This window comes from Epinephelus moara, chromosome 3, assembly GCF_006386435.1.
Source record: "Epinephelus moara isolate mb chromosome 3, YSFRI_EMoa_1.0, whole genome shotgun sequence".
Classification (NCBI taxonomy): Eukaryota; Metazoa; Chordata; class Actinopteri; order Perciformes; family Serranidae; genus Epinephelus; species Epinephelus moara.
This window is the reverse complement of record NC_065508.1, coordinates 23,402,217-23,427,273: the sequence shown is the minus strand read 5'-3', so window position 1 is coordinate 23,427,273 and position 25,057 is coordinate 23,402,217. Positions and strand designations below refer to the sequence as shown.

Sequence of the window (25,057 nt, the reverse complement as noted above, 5' to 3'; positions counted from 1 at the left end):
AATTTGATTTATATGTACAACAAAATTAAACAAAAGAACCCAAAGCGTTGGGCACAAGGTGCAAGAGGAGAAGTCAGCATGAGCTCATTTAAAAACAACACAAAAACAAATTGTTACAAGCCAGAGGGGGAAGCACAATTAGTGCCACAAACTGTGCCTCTCCAGCCCTTGTGTGAATCTGTCTGGTTTGTGTCTGTTTATTCTGGACCCTCCGTCCTGATGGACAGACAGGGTACTGATTTTGGCCTGCATATTCCACCAGGACTGTAATTTATTTCATCCTGTTTAGTGTAGAGGACTGCTTCAGTTTACGCTGCTGCCGCTGGCTGAGTGATTAAAAATGGCGTTCTGTCTCTTCTTTCTCTGCAATTCCTTATTTCTCTCCAAGACACGTACCGCTTACATTTTTATTGTTGGTGCAGAAACGATAGCAGCGGCGGTCTGTCCCTGTAGATCTGAGCTGAGTTAGATGAAAACTGAAAAAAGGGACTTTCTGGCAGCAAAATGAATTCTATATGAATGCTTTATGTTTATTTTGTGTGAGTTTGTGTTCAGATTTTTTGAATCCTTGTATGCTTGATCCACATGCTTATCCTGAGCGTTTTCTTGGCATGGTTTCCTTTGAAAGGCATGTTCAGTCTCAGTTGGACAAATCTGGTCAGATTAGATAATATATAAAATAATAAAATTTCCTCGCTAACTGAATCACATACTGCTTTGGCGCCTCCTCCCTTCCCTCCGTCTTTAGACTTCCTCCCTCAATCCTCCCCACTGGTGTGTAATAATATATTTGACTTTACTGGACGTCCCCGGGAGGAATTCCTGGTGTTTGGTGAACCGGAGTCTCTCCAGTGTGATTTCAGACACAGTGGACAGCGGTCATTAATCACTTCGCTGTGACGATGCGATGCCGTGTGTTCGTGTGTTTGTGTGTGTTGGAAGTGGCTCTATTTTTCCTTTTCGTGAGCGTCCATCAGCAAACAAATCCTATCTGTTCGTGGGGAAGTGATATTAGGAATGCCAGCAGTACAAGGGGAATGCCTGTTTTGTTGTTCTTCCTCTCTCTGTTAGTTATTTCCTAGTGCTGAGATATGACCTCTGGCATGTCGCTTTCTCCATGGGGCCCGGGCTGCATGTCGAGGATACGGGGGACCAGAAAGTGGCTGGCCGTGTGGCCCTGAGGCTACGGAGTCGCACTCTTTACTTGCCAGCCTTTAGAAGCAACATCCTGTTAGAATTCAGTCTAAGGGCTGCAATGACCTCCATCTGTTAGAGTTTACTTCTTTAACTTCCCAGAGTTACAGGGTAATGTGTGAGTGAGGAGGTGTTTACAGTGAGCTCTAGGTCAAAATGTTGTCTGAGACCTCCAGACAGGCTCAGTTATGAATAGGAGAAAACAAACAGATGATATAAAGATCATGTTATCAAAGACAAATGCTTCCACAGCTGAAACGTGGGTGTTACCAACGATTCCAGAGCGTTGAGATCTGAGTCAGATCTGGCCTTCAAACTGTCACAAACCCATCTGAATCAATACATCAACCTGCAGGGTTACAGCGCTGTTAGCATGATCTCAGCTGACAGTAGAGTCCAGTGAGGTGCCGGCACTGAGGAAGTGTAGTTTCTGCTGTATTCTCACATTGCCTCAAGCACCTATAGGTCATAGTTAGACGGGGGGGAAGAGCCCCATATCTGCTCTGACACAGGATTAACAAAAGACCATGACCTGGTCCCTGGGGGGCACACACACACACAGAGGATTCATGCCAGATGCACCAGTACACACACACATATGCACACACACGTGCAGAACATTCAGCACATGTCTGCACATACAGTAGAGTGCACACACCGCAGGAGGCATCTGCTGCTTCTGGCAATGCTGTCCTATTATAACAGAGGTGCATGTCTTAAGGATTTAATCACACTTTGTATTTGTTGCCAAGGATATAACTTTTTTAAAAAACATTTACAGTAGATGTTTGACATTTTAGGTTTTGCTTTGAGACTCCCATTGAAAAGCCTTGATTTCCCCTGTTAAATTTCCTATTAATATCTTTCTGTGAAAGTAGGGAATCAGGATACCTTTTTTATTTTTTATTTTTTTTTATTTTACAAACCCAATACCAGTAGCAAATGAAAACAGTTTCACATAAAAGACCAGCAGCTCATCTAAATAAAATATGCAACTTGTGGAAGTTGCTGTAAAGGAGATGCATATAGGTGCTGCTTCAAACTAGGGCTGGAAATCACATAGTAACTCATAGTACGATACTATCACAATATGTCGCCTGCAATACTTGTTTTATTGCAACACAATCATCTATGATTAATCACGATATCTGTGTAACTGACAAGAAAAAATATGCATATAAAGGCACAAATCAGGAATTGGTCTTAGTCTTAGCCTATGATGTGATATATCGTCATCTGTCCGTGTCCTTGAGGGACCGCATGGACCCCAAAGCAGACGTCTGCATACAGCCCATTTTTTGTTGCTGTGCAGATAGCAAGCATGTTGGCTGTGCATGCTCCAATTACAAACTATAATCTCTTGTTCCACACTCAAGTCCCGTTCAAAACACTGTAGTCAAGTCAGCTGCGGCTATAGCACTGCGGTGAAGTTAGTTTTCAGTTGGATATTCAACAGACATTCACTTTGGACCCAGAGTCTTATTGTTAGTTTCAGTTTGACCCAATGTTGGCAATAGGAAGATGGTGAGCTTACCTCACAGTTCCTCCATCGTTTCTGCTGCTAGGGGCTGCCATGGACTTGCAATTGTACCATAAATGGAACAATTGTGTGATGCGTCCGTGTGACTGCAGCTGTCAACGGACATTCAGTGCAGAAAGAATGGCCAAGCCTTAACACACACACAACTAACAGTTGTGATAGCAACAGCAGTTCAGGATGATGACAAATCAGGTGGCTATGGCATGTTCGTCGTGTTGCCTGAGTTCTTAACCTCGACAGAACAGTTCCTACATATCACATTTTCTGTCTCGGTTTTGTTTGACCTATGTGTGTTGTTAAAGCTGAAGTGGGCCCAGACTTTGGACTGAATGATGATGGTGTCTCTGTACTGTTCGCCATTTTCCTCCTGTGAGTTTATTCTTCACCGCAAGTTACTTAACTTACATTTATTTACTCTTGTTTATTTAAATAGCGCCGCCATTAGGAGTTAGTGGAGCCTCTGGTAACTCAAATTGGAGGGGGAATCTGTTACACGATCAGTAATAGGATATATTACCACATTAATACTTTGTCGCATCCCTTCGTCAAACATAATTCAGTGCTGTCCTTGTGACGTGGGTGTTTCTCACATGGCATCAGACAATAACACAAGCATCATTAGTTAGTTTTCAGATGGAAAGGCTTATCTTTACAATATTATTTCCTCTGCTCATTGTTCCCCTTTCACATGGACTTTTGGCAGCAACAACTGTTTAAAAAAAACAACAACAGCTGTGTATGTAACTAACTGCATGGATGCTGCATCTGCGTGTACGTATGCATACAGCTGTACCTGGCCTTGGTAATATCTCACGTGTGTTTTGTTGGATATTTGTTCTTACAAAGACCAGATGTCAGTTTCATGTGCAGAAAGACGCAGTGCAAATCCTCAAAAATGAAGACATTTTTCCTCCTGCTTCGTAAAAAGCACTACTTCAGCATTCGGGTGAGAGGTTAAAAGTGGGATTAGGTTTAGGTTACTCTGAAGGTTAAGGTGAAGCATTTAAAGATGGGGTTTAGATTGGACTAAGATATGAATGTAGATAACAAAGGCCACAACTGTGTTGATGCAAACAGGTGTGTGTGTGTGTTGTCAGACTATTCCTGCTCGGTTTATGGAGCTGGTTTCCCAAAATACGGTATCCTCCTCAGTGGGAGATCAGCAGACATAAGCACATAATGACAGGAAGGGATGAGTCCAGCCTTAAGTCCCTGATAGCAGAGAGAATTTTCCCTCTCTGCATGTCAGCATATTCCCCTCTCTACCCTCCCCAAACACCCAGGGATATCTTCCCCATCCTTCATGAGCACTCCCTGTGCAGTCCTAACTAAGACATCTGACTGGCACCGATGGGGCTTTCCCACCATGCTGAAAGGAAAAGTTCTCTTTGTTCCCGCTCTGAGGCAGATGGACAGGCTGTTTGGACGCCTCCGCTGCTGTTTGATATTTCAGTTTAACAAGGTGGGGAGGTGGCGTCTGTGGGATGGGATCATAGACCCAGACCCAGCTTCATCAGCCATTTGCAAGTGTTACTGACTGTAAACGCTGCGGGCTACATGAACGGCCACTTTCAATGATAGGAAGAATTCATTGGCTGTTGCAGAGCCAAAGAGCAACAGTTGTTTGAATCCCGCGAAGTAAAATTAATAAGCAACGGACCCCTTTTAATCCCATCATCCTTTACTGATATTTTCACATGGATAGGCCTATTGTGTGACATACAGTATGGACATAACACTGCTGTAAGCTCGACGGTGCTTAGTTGGCTTGCAAGTGTTTGTTCAGTGTGAATATTAAGACCTTTGTTTCTAGACTCTGTTGGTAATGGATCAAGTGGATTAAATCACCTGCTCCTGTGTAACTTTTGTCTTCTTCTCCTGTCTTTCACAGATTCCCTTTGTACCCCAGAGGAGAGCGCTTTCATTTTGAATATGGTGTCTACTTACTCAACAAGAACATTGCCCAGGTATGAACAGACAAAAAAAGTATTAATTACTTTAATTATTCAAGCATAACATTTTACCTTATTAGCCCAGCTCAGCCGCCATAAGAAAATGTTGGCATTGTACGTCTCTGTAAACCATGAGTACCTTATATTTGCAAGTTTCATACATATATCAACTTTTCTAAAGTGATGTAGTATATGAGCTGACTTTGTCATCTGGAGGTGGAGGGCACTTTGGATGGACCAAACATGGGCGTTTTGTAGCGACCCCTCGCTTTTTTAGTGGCATTGTAGGCACACATTTAAATTTATTTCTGATTTTATTTTTACAGCGACAGTGCATATCAATAAACATTGCTGTAAATGTGCCAGTGTTAGCCAAGGGCTAATTTTCAACTGTTGTCCCTGGGCCAGATGTTAAGAAAGCCACAAATACAGAAAGACATAAAAGCAATTAAAAGCATGAATGAAAACATAAATATAAGATAACGTATCTCTGGTTTGCAGAAGCGTTACATTTGTCTTGCAATTGGGTTGGTTATCCTATCATCAAAGATTTTTATGAAGGGGATCTTTTATGTCTAAAAGCCAAGGTTTCTTTTGGAACCAGTACATTTCCTGAAGAAGGCACTGTGGTGGTGAGACCACAGCCAATGGCATAAAGTTAATGCTCACCTGTACTCATGTGCTTCTCCTGCTTCTTGCATAAGTAAAGGTGTCATGCTAAAGGATCAGTCTTTATAAACAGGACACAAATATGCATTTATTTATTTTATTTTTTTTTTTACAAAAAAAGCAAAATAATTTCCTAGACACTGGACACTGTAGTTTTAGCACTGTTTCCAGAAGTACAGTTCATTTGCTGGGACTGTTTTCAGCCATGTGGGTTTGTGAGTCTTTTAAAGCAGCAGGACAGTGTATGAAGGACAGTCTCAAAATCCTATTGCAGTGCCCATGCTCATCATTATGAAGGAACGCGTTACATTGTGCAAGACTGATGTGTTTATATTAGCAGCATGGTTGTATGGATGTTGATTGGCTCGTCCACCACCTTTTTCCAGCCTGAAATAATGAATGGGATGCAGTGACAATTTTATCCAAACATTCATGGTCCCTTTTCATCTAATGCCATTATCAGGTCAAATTGTCTAGTACTTTTTGGTTCATGACCCAAACTAATGACATTCTCACCAGCCTCAGCTGTACTAAATGTTTATAGGTAATTAGTGAATGTTAGCATGCTAACGTGCTAAACTACAATGGTGGACATGGTAAAAAAGTTATACCTGCTTGACATTAGCATGTTAACATTGTCATTGTGAGCATTTTAGTATGCTGATATTAGCATTAGCTCAAAGCACTGCTGTGTTTAATACCACCTCACAGAGTGTTGTTAATCATCTCCACAACAGTGGAGCTCTATGTCACAGAGGAATAAGGATATATCAGGCTCTGGCTACACTGACAACACTTGTAGGATCAATTCAGTGTTGGCGTGGTCTTCTCATGGGATTTCTTGACAAGAACAAGAATCTGGAATATCACCAGGCTTATCCTTTAAGGTGCCTTTGAAAGAGCTGATAGTCACAACATGAAATATTATCTGTGTGTGTGCCCAGCATTTGGCACACAAGTTGAATTAATGCTCTAAATTGGTTTTTCTTTTTCGTTCTCTCTCCATCACTCACAAACACAAATACCTCAGGGGAGGGTTGAACTCTTGACCTATCCCTGCTTATTAAAGTACACCTAATGTGTTGACCTGGGTTACTCCCTCCATTCATCCCTCAGACATTTACCACTGGCTCCTAACAATTTGCATTCCATTCCCTGTTTTCCTCCACATCCGGGCGGGAATGAAGGGCCTCTGCACTGAATAAGACTGGGCAATTAGCGCTAGCAGGTGGCTGACTTCAAACCACTGCACTTTGGGAGGTTTTAGCTATAATGCCAGACCACAAGCTGCTAGCCAATATCCAAGTCTGCCATCTTCCCACCAGAGTCCAAGAATAAGAAAATAAGCCAGATAAGAAAACATTTTAGACAGCAAATGAAAATAAGTGCTGTGTGAAACCACCGAGGGGAACGACGAGGCAGCCTGTTGTGTTTCAAAAAAGTGTAGTGAATCCAAAATGGAAGCCATGATACGATGTACGTTGTTAGCTCAGTGTTCACTGTTGAGACCCGTCAAACTCTAATCTGACAGTCATTCCATCAAGTCAAGTCAATTTTTTTATGTAGCTCAATATCACAAATTTGCCTCAAGGGGCTTTACAACACCCTCTGTCCCTGGACCCTCGATTCGGATACAGCAGACTTCCCCAAAAAAACGTAGAGGGTGGAAAAAGTGGAAAAAACCTCAGGAACAGAAACTGAGGAGGAATCTGTCTCCCAGGACAGACAGTCAGGAAATAGATGTTGCGTACAGAATAAAGTCAATAGGGCAATGGTACAGAAAAAGTCAACGCTGAAATATTAGCTGGACTGAACTACTGAGGCATGATATATTTTACTGTACTATAATAACTGTCCAGACTGAACACATACACACGAGTTTGATCTCACATGTGTGCACAGGCATGCATTTGCACCATTGTGACTTCTAACAGACACCTTTAGGACCTGGCAAAAGTTTTGCAGTGAAGCTCAAAGAAATTCTTTTATACTGCTCATATATCCCTCAACTTGAACGTACTGTACTTTTGCATGACCTACATTTTAGTGTGTGAGGTAACAATTGGTCTATAGACTAAAATATGCGATTAATTGCAAAATACTCACACATATTTATCTGTTCTAAATGTACCTGAAAGGGATATTTTTCAAGTTTTCAATGTTCTTAACAACATGGCAGTGGACAAATATGGTTGCTGTATGCAAATGTACATTTATTTTTATTGCAGCAATCCAAAACAATGACAAATACGGTCCAGAATATTCTCCAGAATAACTTCAAAGGTACTGCATTCTCAAAAAATATGCTGAAAGCATAACCTGGCAAACTCAAGCCCAGTAAGCAACAACAGATGGACATATTAACCTGAATGTAACATTACTTAGTAATACTATATATCTAGTAGTGTAAATAGTATTAGTGTCCAACATTACACTTCTAAGGTTAACTAAACATCCCCTATTTTTTTAAGCAGCTCAAAGTACTCTGGTGGTAACTCAATTCACATTGACAGTAAATGCAAATAACTTTGGTCTTGTCAAGAAAACCATCTGCCAGGGCTTTGAAGCTGAACTTGCCATTCAAAAGACCCTGTCTTCATCCATTTCTGCTCAAGGAGGTTTGTTTCTGCTTGCCATCCACAATGTTAATGCTGCATTGCTTCCTGATTTCCCAAACTACGGCGTGGGCCGAGGGTCGTAATTACAAAATGTATGTGCATTAATCTTGTGTCACAAAAAAATTGTGGCATTAAAAGGAATTTGCGTTAACTCGTTATTAACATGTCATTTTCCATAACCGCTTATCCTGGTAGGGGTCGTGGGTGTGCTGGAGCCTATCCCAGCTGACATGGGGTGAGAGGCAGGGTACACCCTGGACAGGTCACCAGACTATCACAGGGCTGACACATAGAGACACACAACCATTTACACTCACATTCACACCTACGGCCAATTTAGAGTCACCAATTAACCTGCATGTCTTTGGACTGTGGGAGGAAGCTGGAACACCCGGAGAAAACCCACGCTGACACCGGGAGAACATGCAAACTCCGCACAGAAGGGCTCCCTCACCCTGGGTTTGAACCAGTAACCCTCTTGCTGTGAGGCGACTATGCTAACCACTGCACCAAATTTTGGACTTTTTGTTTCTAAACCGTAATATGCACCGTGTGCTGTATTTTTGCACCAGAGAGCAAGGCCGGTTTTAAATGTGCATGACACCATGTAATCTTTTTCATATGTAGAACATTTGGCACGCAGTCATCTCAATGCATATTCCTACCTTTCAACTCACATAACCCCCACCCATAATCCTTTGTATCAAAGCCACACATCATGATCTAAGCTGGGAGATTTCTGTTTCATGAATCTTAACCATGTGGTGCCATCAGATGTAGCACTGCATGCTCACTCCTGCTGAAAGTTTAATTTGAATACTGATAGAAGGCACATGTAAGTGGCTTGAGGAAAAATATTCCTTGTCTAAGTCAGCTTCTCAGCAACAAAATCTAAAATAATATTTTTGATTTTATCATGTCAAAATGGTGCAGTGATGGAGGGATGTCTTTTCTGGTATTCAAGACTGGAACATATTCTTATATATCGGGTGCTTCAAAGGACTCTAGTCCACAGCCGATGAAAAATGAGATCCAGACCGCAGAGCGTTTTCACCTGTGTCTATGGAAACCAAAGCAGGAAGATTCAAACTTAAGGTTCTGAAACCAGATGTAATCTATCAGCTGTACCACAGGTGGGCGCATGTGAGGAGTGACTGATAACTTTACTAAGAGCAATCTGTGGAATGATAGATTAATAAAGGATGGCAAACATCTTTCTATTGTTTATGAAGGCTTGTTCCTTAGTGACAGAGCCAAGGTTATTAATATTGATGATAATAATGATGATAATATGTTTTATTTATAGAGCTTATTACTTAGAAATGATCACAAGATAGAATACACTGAAATACACACATTATAAATAACAATATTATAGATAACTAAAGCTGAACTAAAAATTGAACCTAGGTATGAAAAAACATTGCTCACACTTAAATAAAAAAAAAAAACTAGATTATAAAGAAAACAACTAAATTTATATTGTGTACTTACAAATCTTAACTAAAATGACATAAAGATATTCAGGAAATATCTTCATTTTGGTGAAATTTATTAGCACAACCAGGCCTCCAGGAAGTGCGTTGGGCTTGAAGCCAATTTTTGAAATGGCCATAAAGTGAAATTACAACTTCTCTTTTGTCACATGATGCCATGGTGCCCAAAATGACCTTTTCCCATAGACTTACATTGGGAAAGAGACATTTGTAAATCAGTGGATACATTTTTTTGAGCATCACATCCCCAGGTAATGACTAATCACTTTCCGGATTTAATCTCTTTATAGCTGAGGGCTAAACCAGAACATAGCTGTTTGGCCGGCTGGAGATCTGGGTAATTTTACATCTGGGAAGTTGAGTTTTTTTGACTTCCTGTGCCACTGAGCAACTTTTATAGTAGTGAACGGGGCCCCGCCTCCAACTCTGTATCCGGTTCTCTTTATACATCCATGAGCAAAAGCATCAGAAGGCATTTTTGCATATGTTTAATGACACTGAGATGTATACATGACTGTGAGTAAATTGCCTTCACAAAATGTTTTGTTTGTATTGTAATACTTTTTATGAACTACTTAAATCTTGCCCCCGACATTAGCACTTTCTGCTCTTGTTGGCTTTTCTTTTCTGGCCAATTCAGTATGTTGTCAGCAATGGGGACGGCAGAGTTCATCAGTAAATGAAATTTCAATAATTGGTAGTCCAGCTCAGTGCATGAGAAGAAAAACAAAGAGAGAAAAGCCAACAAATGACTGAAGTCAAGAGGGTTTGAGATCAATACAAACTTATTATGTTAGGTAAGAAACAATTTTTAGCCATTTAACATTTCAGCAGAAATGGTCCGGAACTTTGTTATTCAACATCATCCAGTTGTGTTATTAATGTGCTAACTGGCTAACTAGTGTCTTGAGTCCGTCCTGTCGGTCTTCCAGTTTCCCTTGCGTTATTAGTTATTTACTCAAAGCTAGTCGGCTGTTGGATGTAGTTTTTATGTTGTGTTCAAGTGCAAATTTTTGGCAGAGAAACAGGCGATGTGAGGCGATACAACATTCCGCCTTCGTTGCCACTAAGTCTTTGATGTCAGTTTGGTTTGTCTGTGCCTCAGCCCATGCACATAGAATTAAATCGTTCATTGTACTACACCTTATGACGACCTTTGATGTAAGGTCACCTAGAGAAAAGTACTTATTTTTCTTATTTTCACTGAAGTTAACATGCTCTGCTTTTAACAGCTTGGTAAAGCATCAGTATTTGTACAGGGTGAAATTTCAGCTTCCTCTCAAAGTACCGTCTCATGGATTCCATGTGTGCCTGACTTCGTCCACGTTAAGGATGAGTTATCAGGTTTACTCCAAAACAATATAACGGTGCCACATGAGTAGTCCAGCTCCATATGATAGTGATAATAGACCATTGTTTCAAAACCGAAGCGGTGGTAAACATGTCACAGTCGATAAAGTAGAACTCGCTGCAAAAAGAGGTTTCCCATCCCGCTTTGGTTGCACATCGCAATAAACTGTGTACTTCTGTGTGTCTGATCTTTCACTTTCTTGGATCTCGCATCAACACATACGAGGCTGGGAAAAGCATGAACCAACAGAACTCTTTCATGCTAATTTCTCCTTGTAAATCTAATTAGGATCTCTTAACCTTGTCATTCTCAACCACTTTATCTGAGAGACTTTGTTTCAGTCCAGCTCTGCTGTCTGTTACTTGTTAATTTATTGGGGCTTTTATTAGGAAATGGTTGCTTTACTGACCCCTACACGCTGAGCCTGGACCTTCTGCTGTTGATATGATTTACCAACAGTGTTTTCTAAATTTTTCCTTTTTATATTTCGTCTTTCTGTCTCTATTAGCCGCCTTTTGTTGAGCCAGACGTGTTATGCAGCCATTGCACAGCTTGTTCCATGTCTGGCTCTGTGATACAAAGCAGAGGTCTGGTTTCACAGCAGGCCTGGCTGATTGGCTGGTTTGCCGACCGACTAGAGCCTGGGTGGGAGACATTAGCTGTCCATCTCTTATTAAATTGCCCTGTGTTTTTGAAAGTGATACAGGGAAGCTGGCGAGGGATCAGGGCCGCAGCAGGTCGACCCTGCTTTGATGTGGCAGAGGGAGAAGTTTGCTTTTATTAGGCCTCATGTCATGAGGGGCAAGGCTGGAGTGGCTGCTTGGAGCACCCTGAATGTCAGGTGGTAACATGCTCTCATGTTGCCACGTCGGATTAATTTGTTTGACAAAGAGAAGTTACGAAAGGCTTCGTGGAAATTCAGCTATTCTTTCCAGCTTCTTCTTTTTTTTTGTGCAGTCGGTAAATATTGCAAAATGTGACTGACTCAGGTTTAAATGGAGACATTTCCATTTTTGTTAACTTGCATATTTTCTCTTTGGTCTCACTTGAACTGGTACCAGAACATGAATTAAAGATAATGTGATTTTCTCTCAGCTAAGTTGTTAAATGAATGGCATCTGGCTGCTGCTTTTTCTTGAAGTAGTTGGCCACAGGTATGTAGCTGGGTCTGAAGTGCCCATCCACAGGGGACGCACAAATGTTAAACCTGCCAGTCCTCCATTCACAGAGACAAATTAGCCAAGTTAGTGTGGCTGACTCCAAAGGAAAACCAGCAGCCTTTTATCTGGAGGCATGCCATGTGTTGCATTTACTTACTCTGTGTTATACACTACATGTAGGCTATGTTGTTGTGAAACAGGCATGTGGGGCTGATTAAATGACAACTGATGTGACACAAAATCTCTAGGTTTTTAGGAGGGGTGGGCACAACAATTAGTTTGCAGTCACTAAGCTTAGCGTATCATATTTTGTGGGCCTCAGGCACAGGAAACCTAGTATTGGAAATTAAAACACAGCAAATCTGTTGTGGCCCAGCGAGTTCACCTCTGGGTTCACCTTTTATTTTTGTCTTCTGGGGAAAGTCGCCCACAGTCTCCCACCTTTCAAGTCTCTGGGCAATTTCACACCATGACCTGCAGGCAGAGTGCCATTCTGGTGGTCTGAAGCATACGTCAGAGCGCCTGTTGCCATTAAGAGTGGCAACTGTGGCTCCATAAAACACGGCTATGAGTCATGGGGGAGCCTACTGTGTTTAGTGGTTAGTGGAGGTGGCAGCAGGCGGAACAGGAGCTGGTTGGCTGGAGGTATTCATTTTGAAGCTATTTGGAAAGGTTGTAGGTGCTCTAGCAAGAGTAAAAAGAGAATAATAATGAGCAAGAGTTAGTGTTTTCCACAGGGTGACAATTTTCCAGTCAAAGTTGTAGATATGGAGGGTTGTTTTGTAGCTATTGTGTATTACCCAGTACTGACATGTATTTAGGCCTTGACCTTGAAAGTTGAAGATTGAAATCATCAGTCTAAGAACCATCTGTTTACTGAGATTCTTTAAGTCAAATATGTTTTTCGGTCCATTTGTTTTTGTCAGTCAGTGTGCAGCATACTTCTGGGGATGTTTCGGTCCCCAGATCTAGCTGCAGAGTGAGCGCTTCTTGCTTTCATGCTGTTCTCCAGTATAGATAGGCAGCTGCAGACCCAGACCCAGGTTGAGCCTGAATGAGACTTAGGCAGCTGCCTGGAGGAAGAGAGGCTCTGAGACAAGGTTATCGTCTGTATTTTGGTTAACAGTGGTGAATCTGCAGCTCACAACAAGATAGTACGATACAGTCTGTGGCTTTTGTTGAATATCTAGCCTTGGAAAAAAATGATGCGCATTTATGATCCGTTGTTAGCATAGTTAGCTCACATTAGCTTGGGGGGATAACTTGGCTTGTTTACTGTATTCTATATGGACAAAAAAGGAACGAATAGTCGAATATTTGTGTTGAGCAGCCAAATCTGATTCAACTGATATAATTCGGAGCTGATTACAGTCTTAGCATTATTATTTTGCAGCTATGTTGAATACTAGATACTGATTGGTTAATTACAGCATTCTGCGGTCTATTGTTTCTGAATGGCAGACAGCTGCGATGAATAACAGACTGTTATAACAGTTGGTTGATTGATTGATTAGTCAATCGAAAGAAAATCAGTGGCTAGCTTTTTTGAAAATCGTTTCAGTCATTTTTCAAGCTAAAACGTTAAATATTTGATGCATCCAGCCTCTTAAATGTGAGAATTTGCTGCCTTTGTTTGTCATTTATGATAGTAAATGAAGGGTATTTCGGTTTTGGACTGTTGGTTGGAGAAAGGAAGCAAAGCGAAGATGTCACTTTTGGTTCAGGGAAGTTGTGATGAGCATTTTGTCACAGTTTTTTTTTATATTTTACAGACTTAAACAATTAATCATGAAAAGAATTGGCAAATTAGTCAATAATGAAAATAATAGTTAGTTGCAGCCCCATTTAGCAGCTGTCTAGTAAGTGGGATAATGTGCAGTGAGTGGGTCATTCCTGCAAAGTAAACCCCTTCAGGAGGATTCAAGACCCCGATGCCAGGTTTATTTCGCAGTAATGACCCACTCACTGTACATTATCCTTGATTAGCTCATTATCACCTGCAGCAAGTTCTTGTCTGTAGTGAACAGGCAGCATTTTTGCAATATAATCATGTTAAACTGTGTTAAACATCAACAAAAAAGGGCGGACTCAGAATGTTGTGGTCACATGGTATGATCCACAGGCAATAATCTCAACCTTACAAGGACACCTGGTTTGGATATAATATAACAAGAGAAATTGTTCTTTTCCTCCGCTGACACCACTGAAACTGAGGTTTAAACACAAGTCTGACTGATCTGTAACTGAAAAATGAGCTGGCTGGAGAGCAGACTCTGTTTGCTATTTTTTTTAAAAAATGAATACGGAAATAAATACTGTACGTGTCATTAGGTTTGGTGGGGTGACTGCAAAGAAAACCCAGTCACCTCCTCTTCTCTTCTTCTCACTCTTTTCTCATCCACTTCATCTTTGTTCATTTGACATATTCCAAAGTCAGCTCTTCACCTCTGCGACAAAGCTCACGACCCCAGTCAAAAGAGATACGACATAGTCTTGGCATAGCCCTCTGCGGCCATTAGCTCATGTGATTGTGCTTCGATAAAAACCATATGACCCATGAAAAGACGTGCAAAAAGAGAACATTACACAGCTCCCTTCCACCTCATAACTCCCCCCCGACTCCAACCAAGTTGTCAAGACTGTTAAAAAAAAGTCTCAGTGAAAACTATCTCCACTTACGGTATTACCTTATTTCTTGTCTTCTACAGTTTTGTGAATGTTGGAGATGGTACAGGGTCTACAACTGCGTTTTGTGAAGAGTTGACTCTTTGTAGTGAAACAATGGGCGTAACGTATTTGCTCATGAACTCAGTTTTTCCATAGTTGACATTCCTGTGAGCAGTTGTGTGTTTACTCTGTCCATCCACAAGCCTGTGAATCAGAAATGGTTGTGCACAGAAAGTGATTGTGTAATAGTCAGTTGTAAGATATCAAAATATGTGCTCCCATCCTCCGAGTGTGATATATGTACCTTGATTTTTGTCATGTTTTATATTCACTGTTTTACGGTACCATTGTACCAAACAGTATTGAACGCGATAGCTAGAATGTGTCAGACACCTGAACCTACTTAAGAGAACTTCATGGGTGGGGTAAAAAAAAAAATCATAGCTGACAAGGATCTGTTATTCGATGTACACTGTATTGCTCCCAGGAGAAAAGTTTGGCTCTATCTGGTCAAATCTGCGGTATGTATAACCATCTTTCAAACCTCCATTGCATGAATTCTTTCAAATGAGAGCAGGAATTGGAGCTTCAGACTATTTCCCAGCAAGATCTTTCTGAAAATTGGAACCTTTTTTAGACACAACTATTCCAGGTTTCCCTCAGAAGCCTGTTGGTCTTTCTCTCCTTGTCCAACTGAGGCTTGCGGTTCGTGACTCACTTCTTGGTACGTTCCAGAAAGAAAAAAAAGGAAAGAAAAACAGGCCATTACATCTCCACTGTCCACTGTCCAAACAGACTCCTCAATGTTAAGAAATCATAATGCAGCCCACTGTTCGCTGTTTGTTTACCTGAACCCTGCACCACGGTTCCCCAGGCTCTGCCACCATCTCTGACTTGCAGACAGAGCCTGGAAGTAATCAGGCCATTTCTAACTGCCTGCTGCCACTCATTGTCTTCATCCTTCCATAACAGCCACATCCGTTTTCCATTTTACAGGGATTGATATGATAAAGCACACAATGGGCGGCACCAGAAAATCTAGTGCCAAGCCCACGTATTACACGTCACTTTCACCCGTAACAGGAAGGAGGAGAGAAGGAATGAGGCACCAAGTGAAGTTCTCTTTTAGGCCAAACCATAAATATGTCTGTTTTTGCTTTAGCACGGTGAAGAATAACCTGAATCTGTATGCTCCGAACGTCATTTCCCACATGGCCATATGCTGTACAAATGTTGGATAATCACCCCCTTACATCTAATAGAAGATAAGTTATAGACCCTGAGTCTGACAATGTGTTTTGCATTTGAACGCCATTAAGGTGCCAGTTTTAACAAGATCTCTGTACTCCGCTGACAGTAAAAAGCACTTCATTAGTGTACTTTATTTGTCACATTTCAAGCAAGAAATTATTTTTGGCAGGTTATAAGTGGGTTGAATTGGGAGCGGTGTGGGTTGTATTGTGAGATTGTTAACAGCCTGACATGAGCAGAGACAGTAGGCTGATGGCTGTCTGCTCTCTTCCTCCGATGATTGATGCAAATAGAGACGAGAGGAGTTGCCGTTTTTATCATGTTTGACTTAAAGGAATACTTCACCTACTAAATGATCATTTGTATATTAATTACTCACCCTGTGTTATGTTGAATATGTGAAGAAAATTTTGCTTTTCTTGCATGCCTCCACAGTGAACGAAGAATCCAAAAACTGAGAAAATTCTTAATAATCTGCAGTAAAAGGGGGCAGCATAACTATATCAAAACACCCATTTAAAAACTCTCACACAACTTGTGCAATATAATCCAAGTCTCATTTATCCAGTTTTATGCTTAGAACTTCCTAAACAAGCTAAAACCTTAGGCTACTGCTTAAAACTGAACTGAAAGTGTAACTTGGCTTTGCTCACTTCAGAACCACACTCCATTGAAAAAAACCCAATAATTTTATCTAGCTGAACACAGGAGCTGCTTGTTTACCACTGCCTAGATCGGTCAGTTTGTTTGTGTTTTTTAGTGATGTTAGTGTTGTAAAGGGTCAGTTCACATTCAGCAAAGTCACACAATAACACAAACAAACTACTGATCAAGGCAGCAGGAGACAAGCAGCTTCTGTTTTCAGCGAGATAAAATTACTGATTCGTCAATGGAGTCTTGAAGAGAGCAAAGCAAAGTTTTTACTTTCCGTTCAGTTCCTCGGGCAGTTTGTGGCTGGATAAATGAGACCTTGGTTATTCTGCATGAGTTGTGTGACAGTTAGTTAATAGATGTAATTATGTAGTTTTGCTCATGTTAAATGGCCCACCTTTTATTCACATTCAACAAGAATTTTTTCTTTGTCCATCGAGAAAGCATGTTAAAAAAACAAGTGTGAAAATGCGAGTTTTCTTTACGGATTCATCATAACACGAGGTGAGTAATTAACCTATGGCTAAGCCACGCCCCCCTCCACTCACTCGGACAAAATATCAACATTCGGTGACCGGCGCTATGGCAGGTGTCACAGTACACGGCATTTCACAGGAGGTAATTGATGATTTTTGGAGACATAATGATCAGATGTCATTGAGAAGTAACCAAAAGGGCCTAAACTACACATAGGAGGGATATATTAATCATTTTATTGTTGAGAAGGTCGATGAAATACTTAAATTACAAGCCAAAATTTACAGGTCACAGTGTACACTTGTGAACCGCATCTCGTTGCCGTCACCATCAAAGAAAACAGGATAGAGGATCAGCATTGTTCCACCGAAGTTAAGGTTTTTGGCTCAGAATATGAGAAAAGGATAACGGCCTTTTTACCATCTTTAACAAGAGTGTCTCTCCGTTAGTTTGGTGCTACAGTATTTACACTGAATCATTCAGCATAACGTTTGCCAATCTTTGTTATCTCTGCGATTACAGATAAGTTATTGAAGCTAAGCTCCAGAAGTTAACGTTAGCTTAACTAGAGCCCTATGGACAACAGCTAACAATGATGCATGATCACCAAAGTACAAAACTAGAACAAAATAGGCTAATGAACTCCCAGCAAACAAAGTGACATGATGAACAACACAGCTAGGAGCTAACGTTAGGCTAACGTTAGGCTAACTTTAGCTAACATTAGCTAGAGATGTTAAAGGTAACTTTATATTTCTTTCGAGCAAAGTGACAATATGTTGCCTCAAACACGATGTTGACTTACCTTAGAACAGATGTAGACATCCTTGTTCATCTTATTCACGTTGAGTTACCGCACAACTGTATCCAACGGAGACACCTTTCTCAGTTGAGATGTGGTTTAGGAAAGGGTAAAAAATACACCCCGTTGCCAAGCCTCTCAGGATACCTTGTGTCAGAGTTGCATGTTCCCCATGCACACCATTTGAACATTTTTAAACTTTTAAACATTTAAATTTAGATCTGTCAAAAGGTTGTAGTTCGAAGCCTTCAGTTATCTCATCTGGATCGTACTTTTTGTATGTTTGCATTACATAATGCAGGTTATAGGTGAATTATCCTCCAGTGTAATAGTGATTTTTTCCATTGCCCTTTAACTGCAGTGTATGTATGTATATATCCTCAAATTTCAATAATAAGCAAAGAGTAGAAATAATAACTGCTGCTGTACGTAAGTGAACTGATGGATGTTTTGAAACATGAATCTGGAGCAACCTGTGGTTTATGTGTTTTGGCCCCGGCCGAGCAAGAAATGTGTGAGGAGAAGCTTGACCAGCTCCCTGCTCTACTACCGGAAGAATCGCTACTGAGAAATTACATTTAGATAAGAAGTGTTTTTTCTGCGCTGAAGAAACAGCCTGTTGGAAAAAGAAAACGCTCCCAGCGGTTGAGTCGTCCTGTGGTTCTCTGAAACCCCTTGTTCAAGCTACCTATTAACCAAACCCAGGCCTTAACATACACTTCCCTATGCCCATGGGTTTTCATAGCCTTACTGTGTGGTCCCTGTTTTCCATCACAAACTTTTGTTGTTAGCTACAGCTTGCATCTAGTGGCACTCATTGGCCAGATCGAGTTGTTGGTGGGACCCTTTTTACAACCAGAAGAAGGAGAACCCTTTTCTATAAACAGACATTTTCCATCCACTGCTGTATCAAAGAGATTGTGGAAAGGCAGTCGTGTGTCTGAGGTGCTGTGTTTGCAAAGCCTTAACCGCCCTGCAGGTCCTGTGTTTGATAAGAAAGAGGAGTGAAAGCAATCGATGCTTCAGTCCTGACCAGTACAATGGAGAGAGCGTTCTTTGTTGCCTCTCAGCTTGACGTCGGCCAGAAGTTGCGATTTATAAGCAGGTCTCACACCGCAGTTGTAAGTGTATGTCACCGTCCTGTGGTTTCCAGTTTTGGGCGTGTGTGCGTAGCGAGGCCGTCAGTGCGCTGCGATTATGCCTGAGCTCCAGGGTTTTATGGGAATTCCTCTGGACAGCCACCTATGACTTTATGAAACACTTAAATTCGTCTAATTGAATTTCCACATTTTGTGGTTGGTAGTTCCAGGTTTGTCCGTCACCACAAAGAGGTACCAGAGGAGTTAGTTCCACTAAATATAAGGATAAAAGTAAATGTTAATCCTCTGTCTGTGTGTATATGTGTATGTGTGTGTGTGTGTGTGTGTGTGTGTGTGTGTGTGTGTGTGTGTGTGTGTGTGTGTGTGAAAGAAAGACAGAGTGAGTGATTGGACAGAATTTCATATGTGCCATAAGTATTCAGTTTTTGTTGGTTATTTAAGCTCTGACCAAATGTTTGGTGTCTCTGTGTAGTCGAGTCAAGCCACAGTGTTGTGTTATGTGCAGAGACTGATGAGGGCGAAGACGTCATTGACATGTTATCTCATAACATTAGAATACAAAGGTCTAGATCCAGTCATGATTTTAAGTGGCACGTTTAATAATGCTTTTATGCTTTTATGTATCGTCTTTTATAATCAATCAGCGCAATCATGTTGTCATCATCGTCTCAGAATATCTTCTTCCCACAGGTCAGACTGTGGCTTTTACTGGCAAAAGGTCCTGAAAACGAGGGGTTTGCTGTGATTCTGGGTGTTTGGAAAGTGTTGGCTGCTCTGCTCCATCATTTACTTAATAGTGCGTCTGCAGTTTCCAGCTGGTTTGAATTTTGTAGCCGAGGCCTGTTTGTTTGGAGTCAGTTTTCCTGTTGTCTTACTACATGCTATACCGAGGCCCCTCTGAAGTCCTTTCACTTAAAGATAGCTCTCAACTCCAACTCCATGTTTCTTTGGTAATATCTAAAAATATTGGCTTCGGTTGGAAGAAACGTAACTGCTGGGTAGATAAAAGGAAAGAGAAAACTTATCAGACAGTCCATTGCAACTTAAGTGCTTTTGTCTTCACTGGAGGTTATATCTCCCCCTTTGATCAGAGTTATGTCATTGTGTGTTTCAGTTTTTGGATTCTGGTTTTCTCTCTGTGAAGTTGAGGGAAACTGGACCAAAGCACACAAACAAAAGAATTCTCTCTGCTTGTGGGCTGTTTTTGGCTGCCCATGCTCAGCTCCTGGGGCCCCCACCAACTTGTCATAAGAATGGAGGGGGCAGAGACCAAGTATATTTTATGTCAGCAAGTTTAGAAAAACTTGTTTTTCTTTTTAATTCATCAAACCCAGTGTGCTGTCATATGGGTGTTTGGGAGTAGAGGTATTTAATCATGAGCGCAGGCCTTGCTGTGGCTCAATGACATTAAACAGCTCTTAGAATAAAACAATGCTGGCCTCGTCTGGTCAGTATTCGAAAAAATATCAGCCGTCCTGGCTCTGTGTTGCTCCTTTCCATCCAGTGCCGTTCTGCCTCCATGTGGATTTCATTACAGCCCTTTGACTCTGGCCAGTCGGCAGCTTTTCATGTGAATTAACACAGCGGCTCAGGACCACAGAGTTCTTTCAGTGGCACTCATCATCCAGTTAAGAGAGTCAATGTCTCTTTCCTCTAATTTGGTTTTGTCAAGTTAATGTCAGCATTAGTCTCTTCCTCTCAATGTCAGTCGCTCCAACACTCCTCTCCATCAAATATGGTCTCACCTCATTAGGATAGTGGCTCTCTATCACCCCTGATGTCATCCTCCATTACTCTGCCAGCAGGAGAGGTTATGGGTGGGGTGTCCTCGCTGTCATGTCATCATCCGTGCCATCCAGCCACAGCTTTCTCTTTATTAATGAAGCGTTTGTGATGAGCCCGGGCCTGTTGTCCCAGAGGCCAAATAATCGTTTTACAGTTATTGGAGAAAGGGGGCTAAGTGGCTCATGAAAGCAGCTGTTAAATAAACACCAGCTCAAGTTAAAAAAGGAGGCTGTGAGGGGGTTGCTTTTTTCTTTCCCTTTGAAAATAATTAGTGTAAGCTGTTTTCTCTGAGTCCGAATAACTGTTTTATTTCCAAGATATTACCTGAATGCATTTTACTTGAGACAAGTAACAAAATGCATAGCGCTTACTGATACAAACAGTGTAGGCCTATATTGGCCTTAAAATTTCCTACACATTTTCAGTATCAACATTAGCACAGAAGTGAGACTTGGATTACACTGCATGACTCGTGTGACAGTTTGTAAAAAGATGTGTTGATACAGTTTTGCTGTTGTGAAACGAGGGCCCCTCATTACTTAAATATACAACAAGAATTTCCTTTGTTTTTGGATTCTGTTTTCTCAATGAATTCAGCATTACACAGGGTGAGTAACTGATAAACAAATAATCATTTGGGGCGTGAGATATTCTTTTACCAGGAAAAACACTGCAGAGTGTGTGAAGCCAAAGTCATTGCTAAAAAGTTAGCTCCACCAACACATGAGGTTATATCATATATTTAGATTCAGTTTGATTGCATCTCAACAGTTTTGTTTGTTGTTGTGCTCCAGATTGTTACTCACTCATTATGACGCCAAGAAGGCATCTCTAAAGTTTTAGTGGACAAATTATTGCCGATTCTGTTTGTTGTCCCCATGGAAACAGACCCCTTTTTAAAGTTAAAACATGTCTCAGCCAAGTCGTTGGCTCGTGCCTTTCAAAGCAATTAGGATGCTGTCCACAGATACGGCACCCTGCCTTAGCTACGTATGCATCCAACTGCAAATATAAACACAAATGCTGTAATTATATTATGTCAGCTCATGTGTTTGGCTTTTATGTGTTTGGAGCCTGAGCCTCACAACCGTTACAACAGTCAGAGTGAAGCTGTTTGGAGCACAAAGTTATTCCTGAGAGGAAGAGAGAATTGCTGTGGGAACCAAGCAGCCAGAGAGGTTCACCTGTCAGCAGCGATGTCAGAATTCATCTCCTCCGTCCCCATTGAAAAGGCGTTATCCACGTGACAGCCTCAGGCACTCTACAGCAGTGGGGCCATCTGTAGACCACAGAGTTATGATCAATAAATGGAGAGGAGCTGTGTTTTTTTTTTGTTTTTTTTTGTATATTAGTTATTTATTTTTTCACTTAACCTTTAGTTTTGTCTTGTCATTATTTTAAGCAGTCTTACTCTTTAATGTTTTCCTTACCTTGATTCCTAATCTTAAGTCCCATTGAGATGAAACATTTCTTACAACAGGGTGTCTGCTGGTCCTTAAAAAGTCTCAATGTCTTAGATACAAGGCTTTAGAAGTTATTAAATAAGATAGTTTTATATTGAAAATTAAATTTGTGAGGACATAATTGCCACGGACATTTTATCTAATTTAATTTGCCATCATTCATTCATTTTCTATAACGGCTTATCCTGTTAGGGGTTGCAGGGGGCTGGAGCCTATTCCAGCTAACACTGGGCGAGAGGCGGGGTACACCCTGGACAGGTCGCCAGACTATCGCAGGGCTTACACTGAAGCCCCTTTTACACCGCCAGATTTTCGGCGAATGTTGGGCCGTTTTGCTGGCAAGCTGCGAGCGTTTAGACACACAGAGCCAGATTGGCGAGTTGATCCGAGGTGCCCAATTTTCGGCCTCGTAGGGTAGTCATATTGGCGGAACCCTTTTAGTTTAAACAGACCGAGGCGGCCTTCCGCAACTGGAGGGGCTGTTGATGACTTGTGGGAGGAGCTGTTGATGACGCCACACGTGTGACCCACTGGCGGTGGATAAACAGGAAACAGCTGATAGCAGGAATTAGCGAGCAGCTAGTAGCAAGAGGGAAACACAAACCTGAAAGACACTGTAAAGATGAGCAACTGGGGAGACAAGGAATTGCGCGCCCTCCTTGACCTCGCAAACGAAGAGGTCATTAACCGTCAGATGACAGGAACGGTGAAGAACGGGCCGACTTACGAGAGAATCGCTGAAGGACTGACTAGCCGCGGCTTCCCTCCCATGTCACTGTTTACGTTGCACGCTGAGCTACACGTTTTGTTACTTGCTCACGCCCCCCATTGCCCCGAAAAAGGCACATTCTGTATAAACAAAAGTAGGTAGGCGGCATTTTGCCGCACTCCCTGATTTTATTTTTATACTGCCAGTGCTGAAAGAAGACTGATTGGGTTTTCCTGCAAATTTGCACAATTCCTATCTAAAAAGGGCTACAGAGACAGACAACCATTCAATCAATCAATCAATTTTATTTATAAAGCCCAATATCACAAATCACAATTTGCCTCACAGGGCTTTACAGCATACGACATCCCTCTGTCCTTTGGACCCTCACATTCACACTCACATTTACACCTACGGATAATTAATAGTCACCAATTAACCTGCATGTCTTTGGACTGTGGGAGGAAGCCGGATTACCCGCAGAAAACCTGCACTGACACAGGGAGAACATGCAAACTCCACAGAACCACATAGAAGGGCTCCCCCGCTCCCGGGTTCGAACCAGGAGCCCTCTTGCTGTGAGGCGAATTTATCCATGTTTTAGTGTGTGTGAGATCCATATTTCTCATGTTACAAATCTTAAAACTTACCACTGAATCTAAAACTGTCCTTTTACTTTATACTTGCACTCACTCCAATAACCATATTCCTACATAAAACCTACCTCTGTGCATATATACATCACATATATACTTCTCAACCTGCAATTCTTGCATAAAAAGAAAAGTATTTTCCAAAAAAACTGTTTTAAATTGGGTGAAAAATTAGCTTGAAAAGGTCTCTGGCCTGGTTTCTTGTACGAGCTGTCTAGGGGTATCAAAGGAGCAGCCATACCAAATCATAACATATTAAAACACAACATATACAACATGTCATGACGTATAAAAATTCACCATAAAACAGAAAAACAGCTATTTAACACAGTGGCCTCTCAAGAAAAACAACCACATGTCTCCATCACCACATTCTTTATGATGCCCTTAAATTTCACACTGGATATAAATTCGCTAATTTAGGTCTTTTTGCAGATTATTCCATGCCCAAGGAACATTGTAGGAAAATGCATTTTTCCCCAGATCTGTCAAAACCTGGAGGACATTAAAAAGCCACAACTTGGAGGATCATAGCTGGTAACTACCAGAGCTAAGGCAGAGAATAGTATGGAAGTAGGCTGGAGGTTTACCTGGTATTGCTCGTTAGATAAAAATATTCCATGCTGTTGTGGAGTTGCGAGTGGGTGATGATTTCCTACCCACCAAAATCATAAAGAATGTAATGTTAAGGGACTTTGCACGTAATGAAATGTAGAAATTTTCTGAAGCATGAAGTGTTTGGTTTATATGAATTGACTGTTTTAGGAGAGCCGATTGACCCTTGTTTCACTTTAACCTTCGATTCATTTCAGCCGTGGCCTCCTTCCAGCTCATTAGAGAGTTAGAAACCACACAGTCAACCTCACACTCTTTCCCCCATGCTGAATTAATGGAACAATCCACATAGTTGGCTACCAAAAGTGTGGGGGGAAAAACTTGACCACACAATAGCTATTTGTTCCTTGTTCATCAGTCTGTTTCTGCCTCTCTCTTCAAGTCCTAATCTTATTTGGTTCCCTGAGAATTAGGACACATTTTTAAAATATCCAGCCCTTTATGTGTTTTTTTTATTTATTATGGAGAAAGTAACGTGAGTTGTTGTCATCTGACTATGCAGGGTTTCGTGCATATTTAAATGAAAGGGAAAGTTATGTATTATGTTTATTATATAAAAGTATATTACAGTCTGTTTATTGTCTGGCTGTAGCACATGGTGGCCGGCTGCAGCTGGAGAGGAAGTGTAGCAAATGAATCTAATCATTGTATCATAGGCAAACAAATTAAGAACTGTGAGCTGTTATTATTACGCATAAAGTTGAGCGGGTTGAACTCTGGACAGCACTCGGTCTGAGGACATTGTGAGCTTGGATCCGCCAGTCTAATCACAGATTACACCTCTCTATCTGATTTAAAACAATGCAGCAAACCCTCCACATGGGATTTTTTTTTGCCACGAGTATTGCTTTGCTTTCTAGGTAAGATCAAATACTGTATACAGTAAGAAATCCCTGATTCTAAT

The 25,057-nt window shown here is 41.3% G+C and overlaps 1 protein-coding gene across 1 annotated transcript in view; it reads left to right on the top strand.

Annotated features, from left to right (window-relative positions):
- uvrag (UV radiation resistance associated gene) overlaps positions 1 to 25,057 on the top strand; it is a 119,526-nt gene that overhangs the window by 59,251 nt on the left and 35,218 nt on the right. The window contains exon 13 of the mRNA XM_050039059.1: positions 4,626 to 4,701. Coding sequence (XP_049895016.1) covers positions 4,626 to 4,701 — 76 coding nt within the window. The remainder of the gene's footprint in view (positions 1 to 4,625; positions 4,702 to 25,057) is intronic.